Raw genomic sequence first — 16,331 nt, forward strand, 5'->3', positions numbered from 1 at the left:
GCATGTTGTTGGAGGCCGGCCCCAAGGGGACGGGTGTCTATGACGTCCCGTGGCCAAAGCTCATCTTGGCAGGACCAGGGTCTGAAACTCACCTTTGCGAGCCTCCGAAAAATGACAAGCAGTTGGTAAGGCTGCCCACGTGGAATTAACGAATGAATGAATAGATGGATCAATGGGTATACGAACGTTTGGCTGGGGAGGAGAGCCGAGTCCCTGACTCTCCGCCCATGATTGAAACTAAATGTTATTTATTTATTTAATAAGGTAAGGCCCTCTGAGCGATATAACTATTTTTCAGAAGCGACCTGGCTATTACAAATTATAGCTCGACGAAGTGGCTTATCACGTGGAAATGTAGAGCAGACAGATACTCTAAAACGCGTGTTTCTAAACGTGCAGGGGAAATACGGAGGACCCGGAGAAAAAAATGTCGCGGCTACAGGGATAGCATGTAAACTACAAATATACAGCAGGCATCAGAGTCGGGATGGAACCCACGACCTCCTGCATTACAGGCGAGGGAGTTAACATCTCGCCCCCGTGGCACCACGTGATTAGTAAGGTCCTTCCTGATGGTGGGCAGGCCTGAGTTAAAACTACCCAAATGGGAATAAAAGCCATTCACTGTTCACGTTGAGGTGTCACCGGGATATTCTGCGGCTCATAAACGCTTTCACATATTTTTGGGGACACACATAGTTGAATAAGCCTTTCACGGGTGTTCCAGTGGTATTTCCATCTATTACCGATCAGTTGAAGACGGATCGATACCTGGGTGCGGTCGGGGAATAGTGTTCCACACTGCCTAACCATCATTGTACGTACGCTGATGATCTGCAAATTGTTTCTCATTTTTGAGACGTAGTTACAGAATACGCTGTTGAACGTGGAGCTCGCCTTATAGAGGCTTTTATAATCAGCACCACAAAAAAGCAAACACCAGCCTGGGTACCTTAAATCATCGATCCCTCCATCCACTCACATCTCGATGAGGCCATGGGGTTGTTGTGGATAAGGTGGAGGAGTTCTCGTACCTGAACAATAATTATCGTGGGCAGCTCCAATTTGGTTGCAGAGGTCTCACTCCTCCAAATCAGCTGATTGCCATTTCATTTTCATCAGCTCCACAATGCTCAGTGAAAGTTCCTTGGAATATCGCTCCGCACGCAGTTCCTGGCCTTCTCTTGTCTATGTTTGTTCAATGCGGACCTCTTTACAAGTACACCTGCACCGGTATGATATAATTCTAGATTTGAAGCTTTCGTGACTGCAATGATTCATATTCTCAGGTTTTTTCGGTAAAGTCACGTAGGTAAAAACATTAAAATTAATGAAAGTAAAATAAAACAAAACAAAAATAAAATTCACGACGTGTTGCCTCCGAAACGTCGTGAATTTTATTTTTGTTTTGTTTTATTTTACTTTCATTAATTTTAATGTTTTTACCTACGTGACTTTACCGAAAAAACCTGAGAATACGGTATGATATAGTCGGGGTTTAACCAGGCCGGACTGCGTGAGGAGCTCACAAATGCTTGCAAGATATTGATACAGTACCACGAGTGAATTCCTCAAGCAGGAGAGGATGCGTGGGCTGATTCATGTAGCCCGCATGCCCAGCCAACAACGCACGGTCGAACAGTTTCTGTTTGGACAGATAGCGGGGTACTGCTAAGTCGGCGTGATATTGGCTGGAGACGATTGGTGCTGATGTGGCACGAAAGGATTTGGGGCTGATTGGACTATCCGATGGCTGGCACCATCGATGTCAAAATCGGCCACTGTGGATTGGACTTTCGAAGGACGCTGATGGGGTAGTTGGAGGCAATCGCCCTTCAGCAGCAACGCAAAGACCTATGGATGGTGCTCACAACAACGAGCAGAGCGTCGGGCGGATAAAACGCAGCAACTTGCCACAGTGGGGAGTACAGGTGGTGCATCTGCCAGTCATCTCAGTCAGTCAACCCGTAGCACATGGGTCTGTCCAGTAGCCTCCTGCCAGCGAGCCTTCGACACTTCGTGTGATGGCATCAATGTGAACCTATCCTGGCACAAGCGCTGTGGCGACATCACCGCCACTTGTTGTGGTGTATATAATGTGCATGCGTATAGGTTGTGTATAAGGTGTGTACACGTATGTGTATTATAATGAGGTGTGTATGTATATATAGGGTGTGTGTGTTGGTCCCGGGCTTTTACGCCGACTCAATCTCAAGTGAGTACCTGGTGCGGTGTTGAAGCATCGCCACTATGGAGAAACAAAGGCGGCCGGGCGTGGTGTTGGCCACCCACGCCCTCGTGTGCTGGAGCCAGCCTAACAGCACTTGCCCCAACATCCTGTCACAGGCTATACGGGGTATCTTTGCCTTTGGGAGGGCCAATTGGAAGCGCTTTTCTTTTTCCCCGACACCCACAAAATATCACCCCCTACTCCCATCGACAATCAAACCACCACCCACCTTATACCCATGCCACCGTAAATATCTAAACCCATTCGCCATTGCGACTGCGTTCCGCATATACAAACATACGAATGGGTGCTGATCTAAATATACACGTGCACAACACGTGTACGCACATACACGCACGCAGGCACGCATATACATGTACACTGCTGCATGGATGAAGACCTCAGCACGTCACGTAGGCCGTTTGACCATACTTCACCACGCTGGCCGGAGCGTGTTGATGAACGTGTGTCTTTAGGACGGCAGGACCGGTTGGGATACCATTCGCCGTGGCCGGGACTCGAACTCAGACGGCCTGGGTGCATAATGCAATGCGCTAATCGCTGCGCCACCGCTCCGCTATAGAGCACAGCCCTATAGACACATGTACGGCACATTGCGAGTACGTCTTTACATCTCTTTGCAGTGAATAACACATCTACGCACGTGGACTTTTCTTTTCGTGTGTGTATATGTGTATATGTTAGTGGATTGCGCTATAAATATCGGTACCGTATATCCTCCTGGATATCTGTAGAGAATTCACGCCTTTAAAGTTTATGCGTAAGTATGCATACAGGATATTGATGTTATATTAGTTACATGTACGCATACATTACATACGTACATTATAAATACGTTTGCATTTGACGACGTTTGCATTTGACTATAATTAATTGTATATATATACCTATTAAAATATAAACAATTGTGACCATGACAAATGAGAATAGTTTATGCATATATTATATCTACGTACGATGGTAAATACGTGATTGTGATTTTAACCACAACTCATAGTTTACGTGGGGCGGAGCGGTGGCGCAGTGGTCAGCGCACTGCACTATGAACACGGCCACCTGAGTTCGATTCCCGGCCACGATCAACACCAGTGGCGAGTGATATCCGCACTGGTCCTAGGCCTTCCACCTGTATGAAGATCTCCCACCCCTCCCCTCTCTCCCACGCCGCATCAGCCATGGGTGGAGGTTTGACCATACTTCACCACGCTGGTCAGTGCGGGTTGGTGAATGAAGTGGTGGTGGATGGCCCGGTTCAATTTTCACTCGCCATTGATGTTAGCCGTGGCCGGGATTCGAAGTTCGAACTCGGGGCTGCGCACGTCATAGCACGGTGCGTTAACTACTGCGCCACCGCTCCACCTTACTATCGGGTTATCCCAAGCATGCCTCTTCTTTTTCGCATTGACCAGCGTGGTGAAGTATGGTCGGTAAACCCACATGACCGACACGGCGTGGAGAGGTCTTCATCCATCACTATCGCAGCCTCTAATCCGGCCATCATCATCATCGCCACCGTTATCGTCAGGTCGGGTTTAATTTCACCATGAGCTGCCCGGGGCTGAATTCCGGAAAATGTCAACTCTCTCTCTTTCCCTCCGCTCCTGTCCGCTGTTGAAAGCCAGGGAGTTGGGGTTTAGAGGCCCTCTAAAAAGTATTTCGTGACACATTACGCCGTGAGATCATCAGCAATGGTCAATCCACTGCTGGATGAAGAACGCCTCTGTGCTCCCTCAGCCGTCATCATCTCTCACGGTCCTTACTCGTCCACTCCAACCACATCCACATCATTTCAACGGAGTTGCTCTCTGGCCAATCTACTAACCCAGCAATAGCAGCAGCAGCGTTTGTTTAAAACGCAGGATTTTATCGAAACCGCTCCAGAATTTTGCTTGCTTCAACAAATGCTGCTTGACAACAACACAAATAAATCGGCCCGCCAAGAGTCAACGGGTTGATGATGATGATGATGACGGACAAAACGTGTGTGTTTTATTTCATTCACGTGTGCAGACAGAACGGAATTCTGCTTCTACAGCGAACGGTGGCTGAGCGCTCCATCCCTCGGCACCCCTTCCCTGGCCCCTCCCCCCTGATCCCCCCACCCCCCGCCCCCTCCTCTGCCCATCTCTCCCGCCCCTCCGGCTGTTTAGTATGACAAGCGCAGTGCACAGCTTAGCGGCCTGTGCTGGCGAGATAGCCGAGACGACATCCCTGCTGAGCTCCAGATAAGGCTTACCCCAACCTTGCTATTGAAGGGGATAAATTATTTTTTCATTGAACCACAGTGAAAGTATTACATCGATATGTGTTTGCTATTTTTTTTAGGGGGGGGGGGTGGTAGAGGGTTAATCACCATTCTCACCCCCACCCCACGTGCACCCCCCCCCCTATCCCCCACCCCACCCCCCATCCCCCCCCACTATCCAACCCCTCCATCCACACTCTACTCATCTCCCCCCAGGATCTCTATCATTTCAGCACTGCAACCACCCCACCCATCTCAGTGGCTTAAACAACAATGATGATGATAATAATAATTATTTATAAGGTTCAGGATGTTTGCAAATTTAACATCGTTGGGTTTGCGGGCGCTTTGCATGTGGTGATGCTTTGCTGGTGGTGTACTTATATATATGCATGCATGCAAGCCCGAATCTGCTGATGAGACACTGAAAGTCGAAACCGGCCCAGCTTTTGCATGGTTTAAACCAATGCTGCTGGAAATTAAACCACTCCCAGAAGGCCTATGGCGTGACTAACAAATGCTGTAGTTTAATTATATATATTTTGCGTTACGTGGGAAGTCACATATGGCAAGTGGGAATTATGCCAGCTTTATCTATTTTGTGTAACTTATCGTCGCAACGACGACGCACAACAAATACTATTATTGCGTCGCGTGCTTTTCATACACAAGTGCATATACATCATCATTAGCCATGTTCGATCCACTCCTGGATAAAGGCCTTATTTACCAGTCCTTACCAGTCCTTATTTTTGCTCGCTATCTCTGTCTGTCACTCACTACAACTCAGCAACCCCATCTCAGTGGGTTAAACAAATACAACGATAATAATGATCATTATAAGTATCAGTGTGTTTTTAACATTTCACATCGTGGGTGCGAGTCAGTATATTTCACGTGGTGATACATCGCAGGTGATGGACAGGTTATGTACACGTGTGCTCTTCAAAGATTAGTGACCCTCGGTTCATATAACGTGATCAGCCGGGCGGTTGGTGGCTATGCACGTGGCTGCCTGCAATCCAGCACTTTGGATGTAGCAGCGAGTGTTGGTGGACCACCGCACGAAAGTTGTGAAACTCCCTTCGCGTGAGCGTCGAGAAGGAGTCGTGTTCTGGCGGATTCAAGTACATATGTGGTTAATGGAGACCTGATGCATTGCAAAAGGTAATCTACGTGGTGTTTGAACATCTTAGCATCTATCTTGATTTGAAGCTTTCGTGACTGCAGGAATCCATACATCTGGTCCAACATCAATGGAGACTAGGCTCTAAGAAAAGCTGTCTCGGGTGTGGACCAATCAACTTCAAGGACAGTGCATATCATTACCATCATCAGAGTTGTTTTATTTTTGTTTGCATTTTTACTGCTTGCGTTGTGGTTATTGAAAACATGATGCCTTGTATAAAGGTGTCAGTTTTTGTACCAGTTGAAAGGGTAAAAACCTATCACTATGGCTATGTTAATGTGAGAGATTAACATGATCTTTACACCTGTTTTATTGCCAGAAAAAATAACACCTTAGTGTTATTTTGTTTCCATCCACCCATTCAGTCTGCATTGTAATAGAGTGTTTCCCCCTCGCACGCATGGGTTTTTTTTTCTTCTCCGAGTGCTCCGGTTTCCTTCCACATCTCAACACTTAATTGGCCGATAACGCCTTCGTATATAGAGGACCGCAGAGCTGGGCCAATTACTGGCGCCGGCTGACTGCGTGGCTGCTGCTCAGAGGTCGCAACCGGATACCCGTACCCTACCCGATACCCGGCTACCCGTACCCGGCCAGGTACGGGTAGCCGTTTGCGACCCTGGTGCGGCCGGGTACGGGTACGGGTAGGCCGTGAGTCACTGGTGAGTAACCGTTTGCCACATGAATCAAAACCCGTTTGCGACACCTATGCTGCTGCTGCTGCCGCCCCGTTCGTCTGTGGCTTGTCATGCCACCACCGAGTCGTTCTCTCTCTCTCCAGTGAGTGAGTGAATACTGTACGGCAGGTTCTTAGTTTAAATTTTCGTGATTGTTAGTGTCAGGCATGATCGATCCACTGCTGGATGAAGGCATTCCCAAAAAGCCGCCGCCACCTCTTGTAGGGCCCTCCGATTTAACAATCCACGCAGCACCCGCGCCTGAGATGATTTCCGTGGCTCCGTTTTTCGCAGGTGGAGGTACGAAACCTGGCCACCACCTGAGTTCGATTCCCGAACACAGGCTTGCAGCCAGGGCCGGATTACGGCACGGGGCTTTATGGACTTCAGCCAAGGGGCCTCCGTCAGCTGGATTTTATTTGTTGTTAGCCTTGTAAAAATAAATTGTATTTTTCCTTTTTAAAATATCACTGGGGGCCTCACAGTACCTGTCGCCCAGGGGCCTACAAAATGTTAATCCGGCCTGCTTGCAACAGTGGCGAGTGACATCTGAATCTGTCCTAGGTACCGCCGTGTACCAATAACGCGCAGCTTGAACAAATCGCGGTGAAGTATGGTCAAACAATCGCCCATGACCGACAAGGTGCGGGGAGGCTGTCGTTCAGTATTGGATTGACAAAGGTCTGTAGATGATGTAGCGATATATGAATTAAAAAAACGATCGAATTAATTGGAACGAAGATATTATTCAAAAATTAGGGATGTATTCTACTTTGAAATCAAAATGAATTACTGCTCTGTCCTATGGGCCGGTGAAAATGAGACATTAAAACGCGAAACAAAGGTGTGTTTCTTTATTATAATGATCACCATCACCTCGCATGCACCGATTTATATATCAGCATCATGATAATAATGATTGTTATGATGATCGTGAACGAATTTATAATTAAAATCATGATTATCAACATCATCACCTCGCACTCAGCGTATCATCATCATCATCGGGCACATATATGTATGAAGATGATCTCGCACTTATCATCGGGATAATCATCTTGCACACATCTATATGGAGGTCATCATGAATCATCTTGCATCTCAACGTCATAATAAAAGGGTTTTTTCCCCTTTTTTCTGGCAACAAAACTGAAACCTTTTTACAAGGATTCATGTCTGCATTAACCACAATACTTGCAGTCAAAATGCAAACAAAAAACAACACTATGATAATATATGCATTATCCTTGAAACGGATTGGTCCACACCAAGGGACGGCTTTCTTTTGAGCCTCGACCCAATTGGTGCTCGACCAGAGGACGCCAAAAGGCGTGCACAGCTCAAAGACAATGCACTATCAAAGTAACGGGGGCTCGGGGTGAGCATCTACATCATTAGACCTCCTTTGCCAGTACCAACATATAATAATAGGGTTTCCCCCCTTTTTTCAACATCATGATCATCATCCCGCAATCATCTGTATATAAGCACAGCCATGTTGTTAATCGTATTTTATAGAATAGTCGTGTTATTAAAGCCGCTGATAAAGCGTAATGCATTGTTATCCTATCGCAAATGTAATTAAAAAATTGTGAAAGCCATTCGGTACTCGGGCCCCTGCTTTTTTTTATTAAGATATGTCTCCGTTTTATTCGGTTGCGTTTAGATTATTTTGCTGCTATAAATGTGCACGTGTTAAGCCACTTTGGTGAGCTGTCTCTTGTGGCCAGGTCGCTTCTTGATAGACCAGTGGGGCCTTACCTGGCATAATAAAAACTTATATTTCGATTTAAAGCTTTCGTGACTGCAGGGATTCATCTTCTTGGTTCTTTCGGTAAAGTCACGTAGAAGGGAAATAATAAAATAATAAAAATAAAACATAAAATACAATTCTCACGACGTTTCGGCCACAACGCAAGCAGCCGTCCTCAGGTGAAGAACAGGTCTGTCGGAGAGACAGCGTCTGAATGATTCTCATTCCTTCTACGTGACTTTACCGAAAGAGCCAAGAAGAAAAAACATATATATTCAGAAGTGATTTATTTAACTTTCCTATACTTTACACTGCTTTCGTGTTTTTTTATATTGTTTGTTGTTGTAACGTTTTGACCTGCCCCTACTGAACATCTGGCAAAAAAGAGCTTTATAGCTCATCGGATTCCTCCTGCAGTTTCAATAAATATTCTGATTCTGGTGTCACTGCATCCTAAGACTGTAGTCGTCTTAAAGTGTGGCGTCATTTAGCAACTTAAACTACAGCGTGACGTCACGACGACTGTCACTCCTCGGACAGGCGACATCATAATATCCTGCAACGCCCCGAACTTGTACGCTGCGTAATGACGTCATTTCGTATCACGATTAATGGCGCGCGCGCGATGAGAGCAACGTCAACCGGGGGGCGGGAGAGGGGGGGTAATGACATCACGCGGCGACGCGATGACGTCATCCGGACGCAAGGGCGACGTTGCAAGCACAATCCCTGTACGCGTTGACGTCACCCCCCCCCCACTACGGAAAGCGCGGTGGGGTGCACTGGCACGCGCGAGCGAGCGATCGGCTTTGCCAATTTACGAATCGCGGAAAACCTGTGGCCGGTCGCGACTGGGGGCTGCTGTTGCGTGGATAGCGAGACAGAGACACAGACGTCTTAGCTACTCGTAGAGACAGGGACACAGATACGTCTTAGCTACTCGTAGAGACAGGGAAACACAGACGTCTTAGCTACTCGTAGAGACAGAGACACGGATACGTCTTAGCTACTCGTAGAGACAGGGACACAGATACGTCTTAGCTACTCGTAGCCGGCTGCAGGAGTTTAATTTTGTTGTGTTGGTCGAACGACCCCTTCACTTGAACGGCGCCCGAGTGAATTTCGCGATTTCAAGAGAACAAACAAGAGAGCGATGGGGCTGATGTCGGATTTCGGGTTGGAGGACGTGGCTGGGCAGTTCGCGAGGTTGCCGATGTTCCCGATATTCGACCTGATGCACTACACCCTCTCCATCATGTACCTCAAGCACGAAGCAGGTCCGCCGCCTAAATTAGTTCACCACTCCGGCGATGCCCATAATTGGGCCTCTGTTTGTGTGATGTGTCTCTGTGTGTGTGCGAGGGAGTGTTGTTGCTGCTTGCTTGCGAAGCCTTGTTTGTTAATTGCACGCGTTAAGATGAGAGAAGTTTGTTACGTTGGTTTGCAAGTTTGTTGCATTGGTGACGGACGAACGCACTTTGGTGATGGGTTTAGTGGTGGATGGGGGTGTAGTTGCGTGGTTTTAAATGTCTAATCTATTTTGTTTACAAACGAGTCGAGAGAAAAGTTGCTACGTGTGTTTGATGAGTGTGTTTGGTTGTGTTACTTACAATCGTGATGTTTGTCATTTCACGTTTGGACTGAGGAGATTTAGCGTGAAGTTGTGCGTGGAAGTATGTGTGTAGCGTGTGTGTATGTTTCACATTTAAAGTTACATTTGCTTAAAGTTGAGAGAAAAGTTGCTACGTTTGATAAATGAGTGTACGTTGTATGACTAAATATGTTGTGTTATTTAGAATCGTAACATTTGTTACAACTTGTAATGCACACGTACAACACAACTTGAAACTATATATCCCCAGCACTTGAGGTCAATTGTTTTAAGTGTATATTGTTTATAAACCACGAACAATCGAGGGAAGCAAGAAAACCAGGAGAAAGTCTTTGCAAGTGTGACATGTGGGTCACCAATATTACAAAAGCTAAAATAAGTTAAAGTATAGGAATGAAGTTAATATAATTCTGAGCTATTTGACATGTGGTATGCAAGGTTAGATGTATATTTAAATAAGCTGGGTCTTTTAGGATAATGCAAAGTAGATGAACTGTTTTTGGGTAAAAAAAATGATGTCCAGTATTTAAATAATGTGTTTGTTTCTTGAGCGGTCTGTTGTGTTGTTTAAAATCCTAACATTTGTGGCATCTTGCATTGTTGAGAGTTTGAGGAAATTAAGATTGGAGTTGTGGAGTTGTGTAAGTGTGTGATGGTATTCAAGTAGATGCAAAGCAGGATATTTGCATTTTAATCAACCAGGTTCTGTGTATATAAAATAAGAAAAGTTTTTTAGCTGCTGTTGGGTAAACGTGTGCTTAATTGGAATACCCTTAAGCACAAGTTTCCCGAATAGTTTTCGTTTAAATTATTAGTTGTGTGTGGTGCGTGTGTGTTGTAAATTATGGTGTTGATGGGCAAGGCTGACCTGCGTGGACATTTTAACAAGCCAAGATCTTGTCTTTAAAAAATCGAATCATGAATCCTAATAAATAAAAATATAAAATAAAGCATTGGTTGGAGAGGCATTCATCCAGCAGTGGGTGATGGATGTTGATGAACATGTATTTTTACCCAAGTTTATTCCAGAAACCTTTTCGGGGTTAATGTTGAAATATTTCTAACCAGCAAGTGAATTTACTAATGCCTTTCAAAGTATTCATAGAAATAATGTGAAACATATTAACTTTTTCGTGGTTAATATACTAAATTCAAATCTAAGTATTGATGGGTTCAACTTAGTTTTTAAAATGTTTTCGTGTTAATATTTAACTTTTCGTCGATTCTTTTTTAAAAGGTTAATGAACTTTGAAATGTGCATCGTTGTTCAATGTAGAAGTTGTGTGTTTTGTGACTCTTACATTGTGTCACTACCATCGCAGAGATGGAGCCGTGAAATCAGCTCGTGTGCATGGCGATTTTGTTCACATCGCAGTGACCATGAGAGATAGTGACATGGTGCTTTTATCCAGCAGTGGATTGATCATGGCTGCTGGTGATGGTGATTAAGTGTGCCATTAATACGTTAATAATGAATGGCTTGTGCCTTGCAATCACTTTCTCCTGCCGTGGGAATGTGGAATGTGAAGTCTCCACCATCGGCTTAGGGCCGTAAATATGAGCTGAGTGCCGCCACCCCCAGCCCATAATCGTTTCAGCAGGAGGACAAGCGTTTCACTTTTGTACAGAGGATTTACTCTAGTACACGCTACTTTATATGCTGCCACGATGTTTTCCCTTCTTCTCAAAACCACCCCAATGACCCTCATCCAACACTTTCATTGACGAAGCGCTGTAACGTGTACATTTAAAGCCACGTAATGTACCCGAATGTGCACCAACGAAATCATGCCTTTTAACACCGCGACACGGTGTGCTGTGGATTGCAACTTGTGGGTGACATGGGTGGCGCGTGAAATCTGAACCCTTTCTGGGCCACCCTCCCACCCCGTTTTACTAACCTGGACTGACCAGTTTTGGTTAAAGTAAGATCAAACAACCTTCGTGATCGACAGAGAAGAGGCCTACATCCATCATATTGCATATGAATGTGTATGGCGTTTTTCAGCCCTTTACGATTACATGAGTTAAAGGGCAAAAAATTCGACGAAAGAAAAGTTAGTTCCGCTTGCAGTGGATGGACTATATTCCGATATTGAATTATATACAGGGTGTGTCTTATATAAGTATATGCTTTTAAAGGGCTACACCCAGTGTTGAGCTTTAATACAATACAGTATTCGACTGATGAATAATGAATTCCGCACGCAAAGATATGCCCTGTAAATGATCACGGCACATACAGTGGAGAGATTAGCTCAGCAAATCGCGGCGTGACCGGTGTGTGTAGTTTTGCAAGTTACACTCATCTGGGTGTGAGGTTGGTGGTTATTGTCATCCTGCGGACTGATGACTGTCACTTAGATGCCCTCTCATTTTTGTTTATCTCGCCACCGTGACGTGAGTGAGATGTTAACTACCTCGCCTTGTATGCGGGAGGTTGTGGGTTCGATCCCGACCCTGACCCCTCTATATTTGTCTCTCTCACCGTGGCCGCGTGGATTTTTCTCCGGGTCCTCCGGGTTTTCCCTTCCACATTTAGAAACACGCGTTTCTCGTATTTGGCTCCGTTAACTGTCGAGAAGCAACTTCACTGAGCTATCATTTGTGATCGACAGGTCGCCTTATAGCTCAATGGGCCTTACCCGGTAAAGTGAAAATAGTAAGAGATACAGAACTCTGTAGGGTTCCAAACCAGTATGCGTACCCAGCAGTGGTACCTGAACAATCTGCTAGGAACAGGCCAAATAGTATACAGGGTTATGCTGCATGTGCTGGAATGTGTTCATCGGTGGGTCTATCTGTGTATGCGCTTGCATCTGTGCATGTACGTATGGCATTTTATGTATTCGTGTACTGTATTATGTTACCATTTGCACTTGGAAAGGCATGAGTTGCGTTTGTGTATGTACATATGTACAATATGTATGCACGCATTTTACGTTTAGAATTTTGTATAGTAAATTTTTATATTATTCGGTCAAATGTGTATATAAGCACGCCTTATATACTGTGTATATAATGCCTGATCATGTATCCATTTACAGTACAGGAATTGTGCTTAGTAACTAAAATATTGCCTCTGTTCATGTGAAAAAATCGCAGGTTACTAATAAGATTACACGTAAAAAAAATATGTGGTAATGTACGTGAAAAAGTTAACTTTTCTAATATTGAATTTGGGGAAAATGCACAGCTTTTTCCACTTGTGTGCTCTAGACCCAACAACTCTCGGTTCATTTTAATGCTGCACATTCAACAACCACATTGAAAACAATTACTCGTCGTTTTCGGCCTCTTGTCAATCCACTGCTGAAGGACAGCTTTTTCCCTACCCTGCGTTCGTATTTTGGGTGTTGTTTGACCATGCTTGACCATGCTGTGTAAAAAGAACATGTGCTTTGGGAATTCCGATGACTATGATGGTGAAGCGACAGGTTAAAGATGTGGGAGCATAGAAGTGCAGGACAGAAATGGATTTTACTGCCCTGCCCTCTGTTACCCATCACGAAGCCCAACAGCCTAAAACATTCTGCTGTGCATAGTGATTGCCCATCCAAGCACATATCAAGTCTCAACTCTGCTTAGTTTCCGAGATATAATATGATAAGGGAGCATTCTGGGTTACTTGTTCGGAGGCATTGATAATAATCGTTATGTTGTATATGCACAAAATATATCAGCAATAACGTCTGCACTGGCTTCCTGCAGGGACTGCCTTGCGCGTGGTTAAAGTTAGTCTTTTCGGTGACTCGTGTGCAACGACGCATATTTTGGGCAGCTCCCATGTCCTACGCAGCAGTCATCTGCTCTGCAGCTGTTCACTCCGGCTCCAGACCGGCATTTTCAAGAACTGGACCCGCCAATGCTCTGGGAGGGGGGGGCAGGTTGCCAGCATCTTAAATATCAGTTTTACAGTTCTCTTTTAACAACGCAACAACTTTAGATCGGTAATGCACGGTAAAAAGTTGATTTCTAGACAGCGTGACGGCATAATTGTGACCAAAGGATTGGTCCTCGTGTACCGTACCGACCTTCATAGGTGCTCGCTAACAGCACTTTCCCCAACAGTCTTCAGGCTGTGACATTGCCACACAGAGTGTATATATGTACGCAGCTTTTTGTTAGATCACCAACTGAAAAAGTAAAAATGTAGCCTTAAAAAATTATAAGTTTTTTTAAAATACATATCGCGTTGTTCAAGCAAATTGCATCGTTCATTGCTGAGGAACCACAGACAAGCAGGAAGGCAGCCATGCCACAATTTTGACTCGTTAGAGTTGGTGGACTAAATCAAGACTAGAGTACGGTTGTGTCATGTGACATGCAAGGCATGATGGGGGAAGTCATCCTATGGTTACAAGTAGGGCTTTTTGCTGCCTAGAAATCAACTTTGATCTGTGTGTGTGTGTGTGTTATGAGGCTTATTTACGTCCTGCCTGTACGTAATTAGCTGTTTGATGAGTTTAGACGAAGTGTTAGATTTGGTTCATCGCAAAAACGTACGCACCAGCGTAAGATGAACTTGAATATCGACTACGTTGACGTTTGGAGCACATGGCAACAGCACATGGAGGAGGTGTTATTTTTAATGTGCGTTTGTTTTTAGCACTGTTAGAGCAGCGTCAATGATGCTTTTAAATGAATGGTAGGTCCCCTACAAACTCGCATTGCTGCAAAGGCTCAATGAGAACGTTTGCTTTTATTTAGATAAACCTTTAAAACTTAGTAGAAGCTGTGGAGTCATATTAGCAGTGTACGCCAATACTCATGCGAACCCTCTAGTTTTTTGTGTGTTATATAGAGACTTATATTCACAAGCCAAAAAGTGTGCAAAGAAGCATGCTTGGAATTACACCGAGAGACGGGCAGAGCAATACGTGGATCGGGAGATCATTTACAGGAGACATAGTGTGGGCGGTGGAAAAAGAGTGAGCGAGATCAGGACCAGACATGTCGCTAGAAGGGACGCTTGGCCAGTGGTCGAGGCTAGCGATGGAGTGGCAGCCGAAGGAGGGAACGCGGCGTGCAAACCTGCTTGTCACTCCCCACACCATGCGGTTCTGTGACCTGCACCGCCCTGGTCAGTGCAGGGTTGGTGAAGGCAGGAGAGCATACACACGGAAGTGCAGAAGTACGGTACAATAATGGGTTTTGCTGCGCTGTCCAGTGTTACTCTGACGGCCACCACGTGGCATAGCGACGCAGCGGCCTCTTCACAATCTTCTTTGCATGGCGGTCACACATCCAAGCTTCATACAGCCTCAAATCTGCTTAGCTCCTGAGATCTGATGAGATCGAGCACATTCCAGTTGAATTAGTCAAAAGCGGATTTTAAAATATAACAATGTTAATAAGAAGTACAGTAACTCCAAAGACACAATGTGATTTTTGTTACTAAATTGAGCTTCAGCTGCTTAAGAAAACTATCACGTGCCCAAGCTGCATATTTACATCATGGGTCCTGATATTATTATTGTGAGGTATTATTTTCGAATTAATGCTTTCGTGACTGCAGGGATTCATATTCTTGGTTCTTTCGGTAAAGTCCTTTATTATTTCCCTTCTACGTAACTTTACCGAAAGAACCAAGAATGTGAGATAGTCATTCGGTAATCAATAGATTGTCCGCCTCCCCAAGTTGAATGTGTGTGGTGTGCCACTAAGTTGAACGCGAAGCGTGTTCACATGGATGAAATGTCGCTGCAGCAAGACAGCTGTGGCACGATTCATTTGACCCCTTAAGGCTTCTCTGCGATGCGAAAGCATTGGCCGAAACGCTCGGGTGTCTACTCTTGTGAATTACATCACAGGCTCTGCAGTGTAATGCTTAAAAGTGGACACCAGTCAGTGCAGAATTCTCCATGGAAAATGGCTCCGGCTCCTGTGGCAATCAAGAAAACTGTCTCGTGGTGTCCAGTGCCCTGACCATCAAGGCCCCCCGGCTGTCCACTTCAATCAAAACAAAACCTCTGTTGCCATTTGCCATTCAGTTTCACTGTAACGTCGCATACGCAGATACGTATTCCACTGCTCTCCAAGAACTATACATCCATCCACCGATGAAACATTTTGTTGACGCACATAATAGAAAGATTGGTTGGTTGGAGGAAATGTACTTATAGCATTGCTATTTTATATATTTATAGTTGTAATAATGTGTTAATCCACTTCTGGATGAAAGCCTCCGCACAGCAACTCGGTTATGAAGCTTCGTATGATTGTTCCTCACCATGCTAGTGAGTGCGGCTTGGTGAAGGCCAGTGCGGGTTCGGGTATCACTCGCCACTGATGTTAGGGGTGGCCAGGTATCAAACTCAGGTCACCAGGTTCAAAACTATCGCATCAACTGCTGTGCCACCACTCTGCTTTATTGATACACTTAGTTAATGCTATAATATTTAAATATTACAATAAATATTTCGAGGACAATTATTTAACATGGTGCAAACAGTTGACCGTTCTTTCCTACGTTTAAAAATCCGCCGCTCGAAATAGCAAATGGATTTTGGCGACATTTTGACAACTGCAATAGTGCAATGATGATTATTATGATGATGATGGTGTACATCTGAGCATACTCTGTCCCCCGTGTTAAAAATAG

The 16,331-nt window shown here is 45.0% G+C and overlaps 1 protein-coding gene across 1 annotated transcript in view; it reads left to right on the top strand.

Moving 5' to 3' along the window:
- The first annotated feature begins 8,877 nt into the window (after window positions 1–8,877).
- Window positions 8,878–16,331, top strand: part of LOC144726668 (trimeric intracellular cation channel type A-like) — a 29,825-nt gene continuing 22,371 nt past the window's right edge. Inside the window, exon 1 of the mRNA XM_078605430.1 lies at window positions 8,878–9,392. Coding sequence (XP_078461556.1) covers window positions 9,269–9,392 — 124 coding nt within the window. The 5' untranslated portion in view covers window positions 8,878–9,268. The remainder of the gene's footprint in view (window positions 9,393–16,331) is intronic.

This window comes from Lampetra planeri, chromosome 24 (assembly GCF_965212315.1).
Source record: "Lampetra planeri chromosome 24, kcLamPlan1.2.h2, whole genome shotgun sequence".
Lineage (NCBI taxonomy): Eukaryota > Metazoa > Chordata > Hyperoartia > Petromyzontiformes > Petromyzontidae > Lampetra > Lampetra planeri.